This window comes from Mobula hypostoma, chromosome 2 (genome assembly GCF_963921235.1).
Source record: "Mobula hypostoma chromosome 2, sMobHyp1.1, whole genome shotgun sequence".
NCBI lineage: Eukaryota > Metazoa > Chordata > Chondrichthyes > Myliobatiformes > Myliobatidae > Mobula > Mobula hypostoma.
The window spans coordinates 228,165,062-228,183,206 of record NC_086098.1 but is presented as its reverse complement, the minus strand read 5'-3'; the positions used below and the strand labels follow the sequence as shown (position 1 = coordinate 228,183,206).

Genomic DNA, 18,145 nt, shown 5'->3' with positions numbered 1-18,145 from the left:
GCACGGGTCAGTACATGGAACTACAATGTTGTGACTGCTGGATGTGTCAACTGCAACAGGAAGGGAGAATCAAAAGATGAAGGCTCTGATCATTTCCTGTATAGTTTTATATAGCTAATACAACTGTGATAAGCTAACAGTTCTTCCCCATTGCTGCGTCTGATTCTATTGATTTTCCAACTTCCTGGTCAGATCCCTCACTCCGAGTCCTAGAGGATCGCTTGCTCGGTAGGGGAGGTTTCAACTCGCGTGGGAGATCAGTGACAAACTGGCAGCACTGATGTTGACCCCGAAATTTTGGTCTATAATGATGGAGACTACAAAGCATTCAGATCAGCTCAGGTCTGGCTTGGGAAGTGAGGAAAATGGCTTCCCCTGCTGGTAGTGTGTGGGGTTGCTGGTTTCTCTATTCCAGCACAGAGCTGCCCCAGCATTACGGAACTGCTGGCATCTCAACCTCTGCTCCCTCTACCATCTTTACTCTCTTCTGCATCCCCTACTCCCCTTCCTTCCCCTTAATTTATAGTCATAGTCACAAGCACAGTCTTTGTCCCATGGAATCCATTCCAACCATCAAGTTGCTATTCACACTAATCCCACTCTAATTCCATCAAAACAATCCCCCGCTCCCCTCATCCCCAATGGATTTTATTTGTCAGACTGGTGTCCTTTGGTGTGCCAATCCTGGCCAATGTAACTTTCAGGATAATTTATGGGAAATATCCAATCCCGGAGTCGGAATCAGCCAGACTGGGATTCAGTACTGGAGAAAGTTACCTTCCTGCCCACTAAAATCTCCACCACATGTATGCAAATTATATCATAATTAACTCTCTCAAAGCACCAATCACATTCTGGGCTTTAAATGAAGAATAGGCAACTGAAGAAGACTGCAGAGGAGTGACAGAGAGAGAGAGAGAGAGAGAGAATGAATGAGGGATAGAATGGGAGAGAGAAAGAGATTGTAGAGGACAGAAAATAAGAGCAGAGGAAAGAAATAGTAGGAGTGATATAGAGTACATGAGAAGAAAAGAGTGCACAAGAGAGAGAAAAAGAAAGTAGGGGAGGGACAGAAATAGCAGAAATATATGGTGGTTTCTTTTTCCTAAAGTACTTAGTATATTACCTTTTCTTTTTGGTGAACTTGACATGAACTGTACCGACATTGGCTGAACAGGCAATGCTGCGGATTGCAGGACGACCTGTATTGTCCCGGGTCAGTCCTATAGTCTGTGATATTGACAGCCTGCTCACAGATACCTCAAACGATCCACTCGTCCTACTGTAGTAAGGAGAAGCCAAAGTCATTTGGTAAATGAGCACAAGACGACAGGCCGACAAATGAACTGAGATCCATAGTTCTGCTGATGTTTATTGTACCAGCGTCTGGTACTAGACCCCCCTCTACTGGGACCTGGAGGAATAGAGTTTGGAGTGGTGGGTGTCCTTTTAGAGAAATAGGCCATTCAGCCCAATAGTTTTGTCCCAGAGAGAATGATGCTCCATGGACTTCCCTCCGGGTCCAAGCATAATAGAGCTATTGATTAGTCATTCCAATCTATCTCCTGCAGCAGTCACAGAGCTAAGGCCAAGAGGAGTCACTGGTAAAGAGCTTTGGGAACAACAGGTCCAGTATCACCCATTCTATCTAAGCACACTCCACTCATCTCCTCAAGTCTTAAGTCCCTTGTTAACTGCATAACAAAAATGCATATTGCATTTTAATATGTCAACATACTTTGGTCCCACCATCTCCCAATAATGCTTGTCTGTCCATTGATACTGTGTGACTGAAGTATTGTCTGTTTATTAAGAGGGATTGACTATGGGTGGAACTTCAGATGTAAAACCCACCCTATGTGATGATGGGAATTCACCCAGCAACAAGAGTCTTTCTTTTATAGATGGCCTGCATGAGCCTTAGAAAGGGATGACATAGGATCAGAGGGTGTAGAGTCTCTATGGGTTGAGCTAAGAAATGGCAAGGGTAAAAGGAACCTAATGGTAGTTGTATACAGGCCTCCAAACAGCAGCCAGGATGTGGATTACAAATTTCAGCAGGAGATAGAAAAGGCGAGTCAGAAGAGTCATGATAATCATTGGCGATCTTAACATGAAAGTGGATTGGGAAAACCAGGTCAGTACTGGACCTCAAGAGAGAGAATTAGTAGAATGTCTAAGGGATGGCTTTTTAGAACAGCTTATTGTTGAGCCCAGTAGGGGTTCTGCTGTGCTGATTGGGTGTTGTGCAATGATCCAGAGGTGATAAGAGAGCTTAAGGTTAAGGAATCCTTAGGGAAGAGTGATGACAATATGACTGAGTTCACTTTGAAATTTGAGAAGGAGGAACTAAATTCCAATGTGTCAGTATTTCAGTGAAATAAAGGAAGTTACAATGGCATGAGAGGGAAACTGGCCAAAGATGACTGGAAAGGGACTTTTGCAAGAAGGACAGCGGAGCATCAATGGCTGGAGTTTCTGCAAAAAATGAGGGAAATGCAAGACAGATGTATTCCAAATAAGAAGAAATTTTTGAATGGAAGAAGGACACTAGCGTGGCTGACAAGTGAAGTCAGAGCCAAAGTAAAAGCAAAGGAGAGGGCATACAAGGAGGCCAAACTAGTTAGAAGATAGAGAATTGGGAAGCTTTTAAAACTTGAAGGAGCAAACTAACAAGGTCATTAGGAAGGAAAAGATGAATTATGAAAGGAAGCTGGTGACTAATATCAAAGAAGATACTGAAAGCTTTTTTAAGTATCTAAAGGGTAAAAGAGAGTTGAGGGTAGATATAGGACCAATAGAAAATGATGCTGGAGATATTGTAATGAGAGATGCAGAGATGGCAGAAGAACTGAATGTGTATTTTGCATCAGTCCTCACAGTGGAAAACATCTGCAGTATACTGGACATTCAAGAGCGTCAGGGAAGTGAAGTTTGTGCAGTGAAAATTATGACTGAAAAGGTGGTCAGGTAGCTTAATGTCTGAGGGCGGATAAATCTCTTGGACCTGATGGAATGCACCCTTGGGTTCTGAAGGAGGTAGCTGGAGAGATTGTGGAAGCATTAACAATGATCTTTCAAAAATCGATAATTCTGGCATTTTACCAGATGCCTGGAAAATTGCAAATGTTATTCCGCTATTTAAGAAGGTTGGGAGGCAGTGGAAAGGAAACCATTGACTTGTTAGCCTGACATCAGTGGTTGGGAAGTTGTTGGAATCGATTGTTAGGGATGAGATTATGGAGTACCTGGAGGCACATGACAAGATAAGCCAATCCAGCATGGTTTCCTGAAAGGAAAATCCTGCCTGACTAACCTACTGCAATTTTTTGAGGAAATTACAAGCAGGGTAGACAAAGGAGATGAGTAGACATGGTGCACTTGGATTTTCAGAAGGCCTTTGACAAGGTGCCGCACATGAGGCTGCTTAGCAAGGTAAGAGCCCATGGAATTACAGGGGAGTTACTAGCATGGGTGGAGCATTGACTGATCAGCAGAAAACAGAAAGTGGGAATAAAGGGATCCTATTCTGGCTGGCTGCCATTTATCAGTGGAGTTCCACAAGGGTCAGTGTTGGGACTTTTACGGTGCTGCTTTTTACAATGTATGTCAATGATCTGGACCAAGGGATTACTGTAATGGATTTGTGGCTAAATTTGCTGATGATACAAAGATAGTTGGAGGAGCAGGTAGTGTTGAGGAAACAGAGAGCCTGCAGACAGACTTAGATAGTTTAGGGGAATGGGCAAAGAAGTGGCAAATGAAACACAATGTTGGAAAGTGTTTGGTGGAAGGAATAAATGGGCAGACTATTATTTAGATGAGGAGAGAATTTGAAATGCAGAGATAAAAAGGGGCTTGGGAGTCCTTGTGCAGGATACCCTGAAGGTTAACCTTCAGGTTGAGTCGGTGGTGAAGAAGGCGAACGTAATGTTGGCATTCATTTCTGGAGATATAGAATATAAGTGCAGGGATGTGATGTTGAGGCTTTATAAGGCACTTGTGAGACCACACTTGGAGTATTGTGTGCAGTTTTGGGCTCCTCATTTTAGAAAGGTTATACTGACATTGGAGAGGGTTCAGAGAAAATTCACGAGAATGATTCCAGGAATGAAAGGGTTACCGTATGAGGAACGTCTGGCAGCTCTTGGGCTGTATTCCCTGGAGTTCAGGAGAATGAGGGGGGATCTCATAGAAACATTTTGAATGTTAAGAGACCTGAACAGATTAGATATGGCAAAGTTATTTCCCATGGTAGGGGAGTGTAGGACAAGAGGACATGACTTCAGGATTGAAGGACATCAATTTAGAACAGAGATGCAGAGAAATTACTTTAGTCAGAGGGTGGTAAATCTGTGGAATTTGTTGACAGGAGCAGCTGTGGAGTCCAAGTCATTGGGTGCACTTAAGGCAGAGATAGATAGGTTCTTGATTAGCCAGGGCTTCAAAGGGTATGGGGAAAAGGCAAGGGAGTGGGGATGACTGGAGGAATTGGATCAACTCATGATTGAATGGTGGAGCAGACTTGATGGGCCAAATGGCCTACTTCTGCTCCTATATCTTATGGTCTTATTGGCAGACTGTAGTCAAGTGGAAAGCAGTCTGTATGGCAGAGTGTAGAACTGTGTTTGGAACATGTGGTCATGTGGTAGGGTTTAAGGTGATTGAACTGGAAACAGGCTGTCACACCTCAAATCCACTTCACAATGAGTTGGACCCAAATGGGAGACAATGGGTAAAATGATGGGAGCTGTGCCATAGCCACTAATTGTCTCTGCTCCCCTGGGCAATGAGGAAGAGGTAGTTACAGCAGACTATTGTCACTTTCCAAAATCCAACCCAAAACAGGGAGAGTGAGGGACACACTGTCACCAACTGGAGTCCTCCAGTAGCTCTGGAAGAAGAAAAAGTAAAGCAAGGTCTGAATACTTACAAGAAACGACGCTTCTTTACTCTAAAATCGCCCCTCACACCAATGTAGCCATCAGTGACAGAAAACTGGATGCCTTTCCCAGCAACGAATTTCAAAGAGGACTGAGGTAAGCCAAACCGTAAAATCTGAAGGCTGGAGGCAAGATAGGTGCAATGAGTTACTGTTATATTGTTACAGAATGTGGAACATTTAACAGCTGTTACATACCTCGTGGGTATTTTGTGACTGTCTTATGACCATGATGTAATTAAATATCTTATGAGCATGATGTAATGGTCTTGTGATGGTGGGGTGATGTAATTTTCCCGCCAGTGTGAGATCACGTGATGACATGTTCTCAACAGGTATATAACAGGAAACTCCTGTTATTACGCAGTTGATTTATTGTTTAATTTGTCAGTTACTCCGTTATGCTGTGTATTCATCTCATGACGCAGTTTCGTTTTAAAGTGGAGTTTTACTTTCTATTGTAAGTCTCGTATTGGAGAGTGAAGACCTTACTAAAGTATGGGGAACTTGAAAGATTGAGTCGTTTGGCAGTTTAATACAGGATCGATGCTATTGAATCTTCATTCAGAAATAGTGGCCTGCACCTGAGATAGCCCCTGTAAGATCAGGAAGGTTTGTACAGTGTTCATTCGCCAGGGAAAAGGTCGGTTCCTTTAAGCCATTTTATTTCCTTCATTGTGAATCCTTTGGACAGAATCAGCAGTAACGTCATGTCTTCGAAGAAATCCGTTTCCAGAGAAGTCTCTCATTATTGACTGTGTAAATCACTTGGAGTTTCGAAGTTACCATTTTAAGACTGTGTTCGAATTTACCACTTTAAGAACTGTTCCAGAGTTGCCATATAGCAGTTAACTTCCGGTTAAGTTAGTCGTTTGAATACTTTTCGCTATTGTTGAGCAGAGTTTAATAAATGTTTATGTTTGTTTTTAAAACCTGACTCAATTCTATATTCTTTGTTGCTGGTCACGTGACACAGCACAGAAACGGGTCCTTCAGCCCACGATGTTGTGCCAAGCTAATTAAGCCAATGACAATTAATCCCTTCTGCCTGCACATGGTTCATGTCCCAGCATTCCCTCTTAAATGCCTCTATTGTATCTTCATCCACCACTTCTCCGGCCAGCACAATCCAGGCACCCACTGCTCTGTGTAAAAAATGTGCCCCTCACATATCCTTTGACTTTCTCCCTCTCACCTTAAGTGCCTGCCCTCTAGTATGGACATTGCAACCCTCTGGCTAGCTATTTGGCACGGTAGTGAAACAATGTGACAGCACCAGCAGCTGTGAACATGTGGGTTTCCTCTGGGTGCTCTTTTTTCCTCCCACATTCCCAAAAATACGTTCATTAGTTGTGGGCATGCTATGTTGGTGTCAGAAATGTGACACTTGTCACACTTGTGCCCAGCACGATCCTCGTTGACTTGATTTGATGCAAACAATGCATTTCACTGTATGTTTTGATGTAAGAACACACACACATATATATATATATATAATTTAATGTATTGCACTGCACTGCTGCCACATAAGAAAAACTAATTTCATGACATATATGAGTGATGATAAACCTGATTCTGATATGGGTCTCCATTGCGGACTGAGAGTTGGAAGGGGCCAGAGAGACTAAAATCACGGTTGGGAAAAGATGAAGGGAGAGGGGAAGGAGCAGGAAGCACCAGAGACATATTTTGTACTTATCAATAAACCATTTGTTTAGAATCAAATGACCTCACCAACCCCCCACCCCTGCCTCAGGGACTCCTTCCCTGCCACCTATCCCACACTCTTCCTGTAGCGTTGCTCTCTCACCATTTCCAACATCCTTTGCACCCGCCACAAACTTGCTCTTCGCTCCACGTTGACAAATACCCTAGCTATGTATATGTGCCTACGGCCTTTGAACAGTACTGTACATCTGACAAATAAAGCTGCTCTTTAATCTTTAAAATAATTCAGTAAGGTGGAGGTTAGTGTTCCAAGTCAATGGTATTTTTTGCTTGATGTTCGATTTTTATTCTTAACTTTAATTTTATAAAAGTCAGACAGAGATTCCAGTGTGGATCTCTATGGAACACCACTAGTCACACCCTTCCAGCCAGAAGAAGACCCATTGACGACTGCTCTCGTCTTCTATGGGCAAGCCGGTTCCGAATCTAAACAACCCAGACACCACAGACCCCATGCATCTTCATCTTCTGGATAAGCCTAGCATGAGGGACTTTGTCAAATCCATGTAGACAATATCCACTGCCCTATTCTCATTGACGACCTGTGCCAGCTCCTTGAGAAACTAATCAAGTTGGAATGACATGACTTGCTCCACACTATCCTTCACTGACTGCCCCTAAGTAGGGCTTGCCTTTCCAAATCTTCATAAATCCTATCCTTAAGAATCCTCTCCAATAGCTTCCCTACCACTGATATGAGCATTGCCAGCCCGTAATTTCCAGTACTATCCCTATTTCCCTTCTTGAACAACAGATCAGCATTAGCAACTCACTGGCCCTCTGTGACTTCACCTGTGGCTTGACAGGACACAAAGATTTTGGTCAAGACCCTCACAACCTTGCCACTCTCAGTAACCTGGTGTATATCCATCCAGCTCTGGGAACTTATCCACCTTAATATTATGTTCTCATACATAAAAAGAAAGAAAATAAATAAATTGGAATTATCTTGCCTTGTTCAGTTTCATTACACAGCAAAATCCCAATAATTTCTGTTAACTTCACAGTAAATCCCTAATAGTGGAGCCCATAGATATTCTGCAAAGTGAACCGTTCACTACATGTTACTATACCTACTCTACTTGTGGTTTGCCTATATTAGAGTTGGGAAAAAAGGATTCCACAGTATAACCATTAGAATTCTAATATGAATATCCACTGATTAACTTGCTTTAGATATACCACAGTCCTTTTGAAATGAAGAAGTCTTCCAATATCTAAAGATCTAAAGTTGTTTTCCTATCAAACCACTACATGTTTAGGACATCACAAAACACTATTACCAATGAAGTGTAGTCAATAATGAAGGTAACCAATTTACACTAATTATAAAAGCATATGAGAAAACAAGCAGTTTTGATTTTCAGTATTGGGAAATCCTTTAAGCTGATTTCAAAAACATTGATACATTAACTAGATGTTCTATTATATCTGAAGGCTGTTATTATCGCATTCCTTGGGCTTATTGTCACTGGAGTTTAATAGAAAGAGAGGGAAGCTCAAAGACATGGATGGGGTTGAACATTCTGGAAGGAAGGAAGTTTTTAATAGTGGTGAAAGTCCAAAACTGGGCTATCAGCTTCAGGGTAAGGGATAAGCCACTTAGGACTGAGATGAGGAGAAATTCCTTGACATAAAGGTGGTTGTTGAACCTGCAGAGTTCTCGCTCATAGAAGGCAGTTGAAGCCACATCATTTCGTGTTCTAATGTTCAAAGGGGCTGAACGGCTTGGTCATACTAAAGTTTTATATTCCCATGTTTTAATCTTATTCCTCATGAGAAGCACCCAAAGAACTTCTCCCAGTGGATTGCACACAAGTGAAGAGGAAGGTTAAATCTGCCAGACTTAAGGTGTAGCCTGGTCCAAAATACTGAAGTCATAGAGTTACAGGCTTGCTCTGCAGGGAAACAGGACCTTTGCCCCAATACATCCACACTGACCGAGGGGCCTTCCTGACTGAGTCCCATTTGCCTGCATTTGGTCCATATCTCTTTAAACTTTTCATATTCATGTACCTGTTCAAATTCCTTTTAAATTATCTACTTCTGTCTCCTCCTCTAACAACTTGTCTCCAAAGTCATCAAACTCTCTGTGGAAAACTTCCCTCTCAGCTCTCCTTTAAATCTTTCCTTTCTCACTGTAAACTAAGGGCCTCCAATTTTAGACTCCTCCCTAATTTGGCAAAGGAGTGTGACTACATATTATGTTAATTCATCTAATGAACTTCTAAACCTCTAGAAGTCTCCTTTCAGCCTTCTTCGGTCCAGGGAAAAGAGGTCCATCCTATCTAGACTCTTTTATAACTCTGGCTAATCAGTCCTGGCAACATCCTTGTGAAACGTTTCTGCACTTTCTCAAGCTTAATCACATCCTTGCTATGGCATGATGGACAGAACTGAGGACAATGTATCCTGTTCTTACAACACCCCCCCCCCCCGTTCTGACCAATCATGGACCAATGTAAGCATTGAAAGTGTGCTGTTCAGTGCTTACATTGATATTGCCAGGGGATCATGGACTGTCTTAGAGGAAGTTCAACTTTGAAAAGAGAGCAAGGATTGAGAACACGGCAGACTTGGTGTAATACGCCAAGTGGAGTAGATTAGACAAGAAGTGAGCATTTCAAATTAACCGGTGCAAAACAAAAATGCAGAGTTACAAAGGAAGGCCAGAGGCTGACACAATCACACTTAACCCTGATAAAAAAAAATTGATATCTCCTAAAGCACAGTTTGCTCTGAGCTGCACATGTTACAAAAGCTGTGATGAAAAACCGGTCAGACTTTAAGAAAAATCATGAAAAAGAGTTAAAAGGCCAGTGGGCAGAAGTTCACTTTCACCTTTTGGTTCTTGAACCAACTAGCACAACACTAATCACTGGAGGTCACATTATGACCTTTTTGATCACTTTGCATTGAAATTGACTTTGTCTTTCTTCGAATGGTGTTCCTTCTCATAAAAATTGTGTTTTCTTATGAGTGCTGCTTGTGTGCAATGCTGCTGCAAGTTTTTCATTGCATTTGTGCATATGACAATAAACTCAACTCTGACCTTGACAACTGTAAGGGGAGGGTCACTCGCGGCTGATTCTAAAAGACTTCTTGTTGGTTTTTGTCTTACAACTTAGAATTTAGAACAGTATAGTACGGTAAAGGAGCTGGCCCTGTGGCCCACGATTATGCACCAAACTAAACCAGTAATTAAATGCTTAATTCCTTCTGCCTTCACAATGTCCATTTCCTATGTGAAATTGTCACCCGTGACTGACCTGGTGGGAGTGTCGAGCTTCAGAAAGCACTCCTTTCTTTGATTCCGTGTGTTCCTGCTTCCTGTTTGTCATTTTGGGCACTTTGGAAGTTGCTCAGTGACTGAAATATTTGACAACACAACTCATCTTAAACGCCAGTGAACATTGTCCTGTAATGTACTTGAGTTTTGTTTGTACTGTGTGCTGAGCAATACCACAAAAATCACTTAGACTCGGTGCATCAAACTGAACAGGAGGCACAGCATTTACAAAGCTGCCCAGTCAACCCAGGTCAACACACTTCAGCTAGCAATGGAAGCAACAATCTGAAAATACAGTTCCATTTAACAGGCAATGAACATGGATTACAGAACAACATAAAGTGGCACTAACCCTGTGAAACGGTAACGGATTCGGCCAATAAACTTCACACGCTTTTTACCATACACATTTGGAATCTTCATCTTCTGCATTTTCTGCTGTAACACAGATATCCCAACGATACGAGCTGCATGAGAAAGAAATGTTGGAGAATTCAGTGCTCGGTAGGAATTGGACCAACACAGCCATGCACCTAGTTATACACCGTACATATCAGCAGTCTCCTCCACAATTTGTGGCTGTTGTGGGTTCACCCACCATCTTATCGGCTGGATACTCACACTAGTCCAAATAGTGACGCCAAGTTTAAGTTGCCCAGTGCCAGGTGAGTCTGAATATAAACAGATGGAGCCATCACAAACCCAGCACACAAGCAAATATAGTTACTGCATTTTCTGTTGGTAACTAATGATTAATAGATGGTGCTGTTAATAGAGACAGGTACTGTTAGAAATACACAGCATAAGTGGAGATAAGAATAAAACGAGCCAGCTACAGGCTCATCTGTAAGCTTTGGGGATGCGAAAATTTAACTTTTGATGTATTGTTGATCGTGTAGTCCAACAGAATGAAGGGTGAATATGGGTATTCTTGCTTACTGGATGGTGCAAAATATCTTCCAAGTGTAAAGTGTAACCATGAGTGAGCACATGGTTAATACGGATTAGCCCATGAGGATTCATTCTGTTAGATTAATACGGAGCAGTGTATTTTAGCATCAAAGTATACAGTAGCGTGCCTTCAGGGTGCCGTAATTTCGTGGGTCTGGAGATGGGCTGATTCGAGGCCAGTGCCCCTGGCTGAGGCATGGCGGGAAAACACGGAACATCGGGAGCTGTGTGTCCAGAGACCTGTGCCTTCCAAGTCTCTCCTCTCGCCGTGAAATGGGGACATCTTTCTTAGGGAGAGAGAGAGAGAGCCTGTGGTATGTCGAATTACCGGGTGAACGAGTAATTCACCCGGTACTGCAAGCCTGTGTCTTTATTGATGCTTTGCTGCATGCTTGAGCGCTCAGTGGAGGGGCCTTGTGTTTTTTTTGCTGGTGTGGGGGTGATCATTGCCTTGCTGCTGCTTATGTGTGGGAGGGAGGATTTGGGGGGGTGCTTTGGGGTTCTAATATTTTACTGTCGTTCATTCTTTGGGACACTCCTCTGTTTTCGTAGACGTTTGTGAAGAAAAAGAATTTCAGGATGTATATTATATACATTTCTCTAACATTAAATATATTTATTGAATCTATTGAAACAGTACTACACAGGGTGTATGACTCTATGACTATAAAATTGCACCCACAATCGTGAAAAGTACTAGCACTGTTTCAGGAGTGCATGCCTTGCGTTTGTATAGTATTATTCAGCCCAGACAAAGAACTCACATGTGTCTAGTTGTACAAAAGGCTTTTAAAGTCATTGAGGTCAGAGATGAAATTGAAATGACTGAAGCAGGTGGATCTGGGGGTGCAAGCTGAATCGTCAGCTTAGTTTCATAAGAGCAAGCGGACATTCTGAAATAAGGCCAAACTGATGGAGAAGAATTTGCAGATCCAGTGATATAAAGGATCACAGATGGCCAACGATCAGGATGGATTGAGTAAAGGGAATTGCGATCAGTGATCGGAAAGGGTGCCAGTGATGGGGAGCTGAACAGGGACCAGCAGTACAGTGGAATATAGGGAGACTGTAAGAAATATACAAGGAATCTTTGGATGTGTAGGGTGTTAGTGCACAAAGATTGACAGGTATGGATGCTATTGCAAGGAGGAGAGTTAAGGCAATCTACAGCCAATGATACCTTATCTAAAGGAGCTTGAACATTCAAAAGGTTGCCAATTAGTCAATATCTGTATCCAACTAATCAATTTCTATATCAAAATGTTACTTCTCTGTTCAAACTTCCCTTCTGCCATCTGATTCCTAAATGGACATTGAAGCTTTGGACACTACCTCACTTTTTTTAAATACACAGTATTTCTGTTTTTGCACTTTTTAAAAAAAATCTATTCAATATACACAATTGATTTACTTGTTTATTTATTATGTTTTATTTCATTTTTTTCTCTCTCTCTGCTAGATTATGTATTGCATTGAACTGCTGCTGCTAAGTTAACGAATTTCATGTCCCATGCCGGTGATAATAAACCTGATTCTGAAACTTCAGAACGCCTTGGGGACAGTGGCCAGGCTGCTCTTCTTGCGCACGAGTGCGACTGAGGGACAAGTGGAAGATTTCAGAGTTCAGTTAATCAGGGATAACACAGGCAGCCAGTGCTTAGTGGTACAAGAATCCTGTGACGGGGACAGACAGCCAGTGGAGCAGTACAGAGAATCACTGTCAGCTCTTGTTGCCCCATCACAGAAAAGATGTGGAGACTTCCGAGAGGGTGCAGAAGAGGTTTACAAGGATGTTGCCTGGATTAAAGGGTGTGTGCTATAACAAGTGGTTGGACAAACTTGTGTTGTTTCCTCTGGAGGGGGCAGAGGCTGGAGGGAGATCGGATCGAGGTTAATAAGATTATAAGAGACATGGGCAGCTGGTATCTATCACAGAGATAATACTGGAGGCAGATACAAGAGCAGTGTTTAAGAGACCCATGAACGTGCAGAAAATGGATGGACATCCATCCTGTGTAGGCTGCACGGGTTACTTTACGCAACACACACAAAATGCTGGAGGAACTCAGCAGGCCAGCTAGCATCTGTGGAGAAAAGTACAGTTGACGTTTCGGGCCGAAACCCTTCAGCAGGACTGGAGAGAAAAAAAAAAGCTGAGAAGTAGATTTAAAAGGTGGGGAGAGGGGAGAGAGAAACACAAGGTGATAGGTGAAACCTGAAGGGGGAGGGGATGAGGTTGATTGGTGAAAACAGGGTGGTGATGGATGGGCAAGGAGATAACGTGAGAGAGGGAAAAGGGGATGGGGAATAGTGAAAGAGAGGGGGAAGTTTGAGAAAGCGATGTTCACGCCATCAGGCTGGAGGTAACCAAACGGAATATAAAGCGTTGCTCCTCCAACCTAAGTGTGGCCTTATCATGACAGCGGAGGAGGCCATGGATGGACATATTGGAATGGGAATGGAAAGTGGAATTTAAATGGGTGGCCACTGGGAGGTCCTGCTTTTTCTGGCGGATGGAGAGTAGGTGCTCGGTGAAGCGGTCACCCAATCTGCGCCGGGTCTCACCAATATGCAGGAGGCCACACCGGGAACACTGAACATAGTAATTACCCCAACAGACTCACAGGTGAAGTGTTGCCTCACCTGGAAGGACTGTTTGTGGCCCTGAATAGTAGTGAGGGAGGAAGAGTAGGGGTAGGTGTAACACTTATTCTGCATGCAAGGACAAGTTCCAGGAGGGAGTTCAGTGGGGAGGGACGAATAGACACAGGAGTCCCTGTGGAAAGCAGAAAGTGGGGGAGTGATTGGCCCAATGGAGTCGTCAATTCAGCGCAGGAAAAGTTGGGGATTGACGCCAGTGTAGGCTTGGAACATAGACTGTTCCACATAGCCGACAGGCAGGTATAGCTGGGACCCATGGCTACACCTTTTGTTTGAAGGAACTGGGAGGAGCCAAAGGAGAAATTATTTAGAGTGATGGTTTACTTTAGTTAGGTGTTTAGTTACTAGTTTAATTAGTTTGGCACAACATCATGGGCCAAAGTGCCAGTTCCTCTGCCCCCCGTTCTATGATGGACGTGGAAAAGGACCGAACGAGTGTGAGCAGAGAGCCGATGTGAGTGTCAAGGGCTGTAGCGGAGGAGGGGGGAAGCCAGTGGAGAGGTATGAGGAGTCAAGGGATACCTGGATGGGACAAACACCACAGAGCAAAGGAAACCAGCACATCATGGAATGAGACGTCACAGGAGCCAGCCTCTCTCCACGGACTCGGTCAATACTGCTTACTGCAGAATCAATGACCTCACCCACCCCAGACATTGCCACTTCTCCCCTCTCCAAGTAGAAATGACAAAAGCTCCACTGGGATTAAGGAAAGTTTCTCTACTGCTGTTATCAGACTCTCGAACAGTCCTCTTTTACAATAGGGTGGACTCTTGACTTCACAATCTACCTGGTTATAATCCTGCATTGTGTTATTTACCTAGACTGCACTCTCTCTGAGGCTGTTACACTTTATTCTGCACTGTTATTGTTTGACCCTGTTCTACCTCAATGCACTGTGTAGTGATCTGATCTGTATGAACAGCATGCAGGACGAGCCTTTCTCGGTACCATGGTACATGTGACAATAATACTAAGCCAGTACCGGTGTGGGGGTAGGGGCATCGGTGGAGGTACAGGGAAACTCACGGGGCCTGCACAAGGGACAAGTACTGCAGACCGCCGTGACAAATGAATGCCTGCAGGATATTTCTCTGCTAGACGGTGGAATGAGAGAAGCTGGGGCTCACAGCGGCAGTGGGGGGCTTTCCACCAGATCACAGTCCGGGCAAGAAAGCAAAGCTCAGCATGACAGCCCGGACATTGATCACAAGAGGAGGAGGCCGCTCGCCCCTCGAACCTGCCCCTGCCATTCAAGATAATATCTGATTTACTGCAGTCCTTCCATGTATCTGTAACCCCCATGACTCTCAATCCTTTAGTTTCACCCTCCACTTTGGCATTATTTATTTAACCATCGATTACAGCACAGAACGGTCCTTCTGGTGCTTCGAGCTGCACTGTCCGGCAACCCCTGATTTAACTCAAGCCTAATCACAGGACAATTTATAATGACTGATTAACCTACCAACCGGTACATCTCTGGACTGTGGGAGGAAACCAGAGCCCCAAGAGGAGAATGTACAAACACCTTACAGACAGCAGCAGGGACTGAACCCAGGTCACTGATACTATAAAGCGTTACGCTAACCACTACACCGCCATGCCATCCTAGAAATGTGATACATTGCAGCTGCTTCCAGACAGGGTTAAAAAAACAAGTAAGATACAACAGCAGACTTTGGCTATTTGGCCCGTCGAGTCTGCTCCCCAAGCACAGGCTGTGAGCTGTCCGCGCTTACCATGGTCCAAGGTTTTTTGTGTAACTCTTGTTTTCAGTCCCGGGTTTGTACACAGGATGCACGAGGCAAAGAACAGGAGAGCGATCGTCACAACCCAAAGCCTTGGCAGCATCTCGACTGGATGTGCTACACCGAGAGAGAGAGAGAGAGACAGGGAGCTCACTGACCGATCATGCCTGTTTTAACAAAGTTCAAAGCAGCAACTGCTGAAATAGGCTGAAATCACATTTTGTTATTCACATTCACACTTGCTCAATTTCCTCAGCTGTAACTGAATCTCCAACTTCCTCCATCGCTTCACACTACATCCACAACTGTCACTTCAACGTTCTCTTCTCCCTGGACTCAATGGCCCCCAGTATGCATTCTCAGTTGCCAGCTGGTGGTGTAGTGGCCTCAGCGCTGGACTTCGGGGCGGAAGGTCCCAAGTTCGAACCCAGCTGGCTCCCCCGGCACGCTTTCCATCCGTGCTGCGTTGAGTGTCGAGCTAGTAACTCGGCCTCGTAAAAAAGAAATTGCCCGCTACAGAAACATCAAAGCAAAAAGTTGATGGCCTCTGCTCTCTCGTGAGTTAGTTTAAAGACAATTTCTCTTCTCTCTAATGCATTCTCAGGGGACTTTTAACATCTCATCTTTCCGCTTGATTTCCATCGGCTCTCATTTCCCTAGCGCCTCAGATTTATGATTCTAATTCTCATCACAAGAGATAAGGGAAACAAGCAAAGGACATTCCTGTTACCAGGAAAAGGTATTTGTAGCTTTACAGCACATTGATATGGATATATCCCCAAGGCTTGACCAAGTACACCCTCAGACATGGGAGAAGAAATTCCAGATGCCATTACAGAGTGTGACAGGGTCCTGAGTTATCCCTATGAACCGTGCTTTTGGAGGGAGGGAGAGGGAGAGGGAGAGAGGGAGAGGGGGAGAGGGGGGGAGAGGGGGGGAGAGGGGGAGAGGGGGGGAGAGGGAGAGGGAGAGGGAGAGGGAGAGGGAGAGGGAGAGGGAGAGGGAGAGGGAGAGGGAGAGGGAGAGGGAGAGAGAGAGAGACAAAGACAGCTTTGGATGATGTTATGAGTTTTCTGCGGCATGTTTACATTTTTACAAGGACACTGGTTTCAGCTTCTGTATTCTTACAGAGAGAGAGGGGAGGAGCTGCTTGATGGACAGTTGGTATTCAGCACGGTGAAATAAATAGAAGGTCAGTTGTTGGACCTACAGACACATGGTTTTGGACACTGAATGAGCTTTGTGGTGCCCACAGAAAAAGTGGGTTTTGGAGGATCGATCAGGCGTATCAACCAGTGGCTCTCGCAGTCTGAAAAGGGTTCGTGACCAGTGGGGAGTTATTGTGTGTCCAACCCTCGCCTGGGTTGATAATTCCACCACAGAAGAACGGTCCCCTTTGTTGTGCTCACAGTCAGTGACTTTGAAAGGAATTCGGAAGCCAACAGGAAGATCAACGGCGTCAGCTCACTTGAAGACTCAAATCTCTCCCCTTCTCTCTCCATCACTACTCAACTCAATACCACGAACTGAACTGAACTTTACTCATCATCATAAGACTATCTATTTACCCCTAGACTCGAAGAAGCTTGATTTTCATATATTTCCACACACACACACACACACACACACACACACACACACACACATATATTTTTTTTTCATTGCTAACCTTTATATATATCTGGATTTATATTACTGTATTGCGTAGTTACTAATAAATTCCCATTAGTTAATAGCAATACCGGACTCCAAAGCGTTTTCCATCTTTGTTGGTTCTTTAACCTGTCACGGGGTACATGACACGAGATACTTGCTTCAACATTAGTTTCTGGTGAAGTTCAAGAAGACTGGCAGGCAGCAATGTTGCTCCATTGTTTAAGAAGTGTAGCAAGGACAAGCCAAGAAACTGTAGGCTGTTCACCCTAACATCAGTGGTGGGGGAGTTAATTGAGGGAATTTGGAGGGATAGGATCTATCAGCATTTGGACAGACAGAGTCTGATTGCGAGTGGTCAGCATGGCTTTGTGGGTGGTAAGTCATAGTCGGTGAACGTTTGAGAATTTTTTTAAAGAAGTAAGCAAATGATTAATGAGGATAGGGAAGTGGATGTTGTCTATTAGGATTTTAGCAAGGCTTTCGATAAGGTCCCCTCAACACCCCCACCTCCCCAAGCATAAAAATATGTCGTCAAGGGTTGGACACTTCTACCTCGGAGAACGGATTCTGACAGTGTATCATTATCTTTGCCCCTCAAAATTTTGAAAACCTCTATTGTCTTCCCCCAACCTCCGACACTCCTGGCAGAATAACTCAAGTTTGTCTAACCTTATCATCTGTTCAAGAGTCCTATAACAGCACAACAGAAACTGTCCTCCAGCATGGTGGTATGTATTTATAAGTTTTTGTATTTTCTGCTCAATAGCGGATGGTGGGGTGGGGGGGGGGGGAAGAAATGAGAATGTTTGTGGTCTTTGATTACACTGCCTGATTTCCAAAGGTGGTGGGTAGTGTAGAAAAAGTCAATAGAAAGGATGCTGGTTTTGTGATGGACTGGGCTGTGTTCACAACTCTGCAATTTCTTGCAGTCTTGGGTAGAGTAATTGTCATACCAACCCGTGACACCTCTGGATAAGACTCCCCTATATGGTGAATCTATAAAAATGGGTCATGATGAATTTCCTTTGTCTTCTGAGGCCGTACAGAGTATTTTCTAGACCATGGCATTTACATGGTTGAACTAATACAAAGTATTGATGACACCCAAGAACTTGAAGGTCTCAACCATCTCCTGCTGCACCATTGATACAGATAGGGTTGCGTACT

General features: G+C 43.9%; 1 protein-coding gene across 1 annotated transcript in view; it reads right to left on the bottom strand.

Moving 5' to 3' along the window:
* LOC134336977 (bactericidal permeability-increasing protein-like) overlaps positions 1 to 15,503 on the bottom strand; it is a 39,921-nt gene extending 24,418 nt beyond the window's left edge. Inside the window, exons 1-4 of the mRNA XM_063031723.1 lie at positions 15,314 to 15,503; positions 10,312 to 10,426; positions 4,934 to 5,065; positions 1,127 to 1,282 (exon numbers count right to left, since the gene is read on the bottom strand). Of these exons, the coding sequence (XP_062887793.1) occupies positions 1,127 to 1,282; positions 4,934 to 5,065; positions 10,312 to 10,426; positions 15,314 to 15,425 (515 nt within the window). The 5' untranslated portion in view covers positions 15,426 to 15,503. The remainder of the gene's footprint in view (positions 1 to 1,126; positions 1,283 to 4,933; positions 5,066 to 10,311; positions 10,427 to 15,313) is intronic.
* Between the last annotated feature and the right edge of the window lie 2,642 nt (positions 15,504 to 18,145).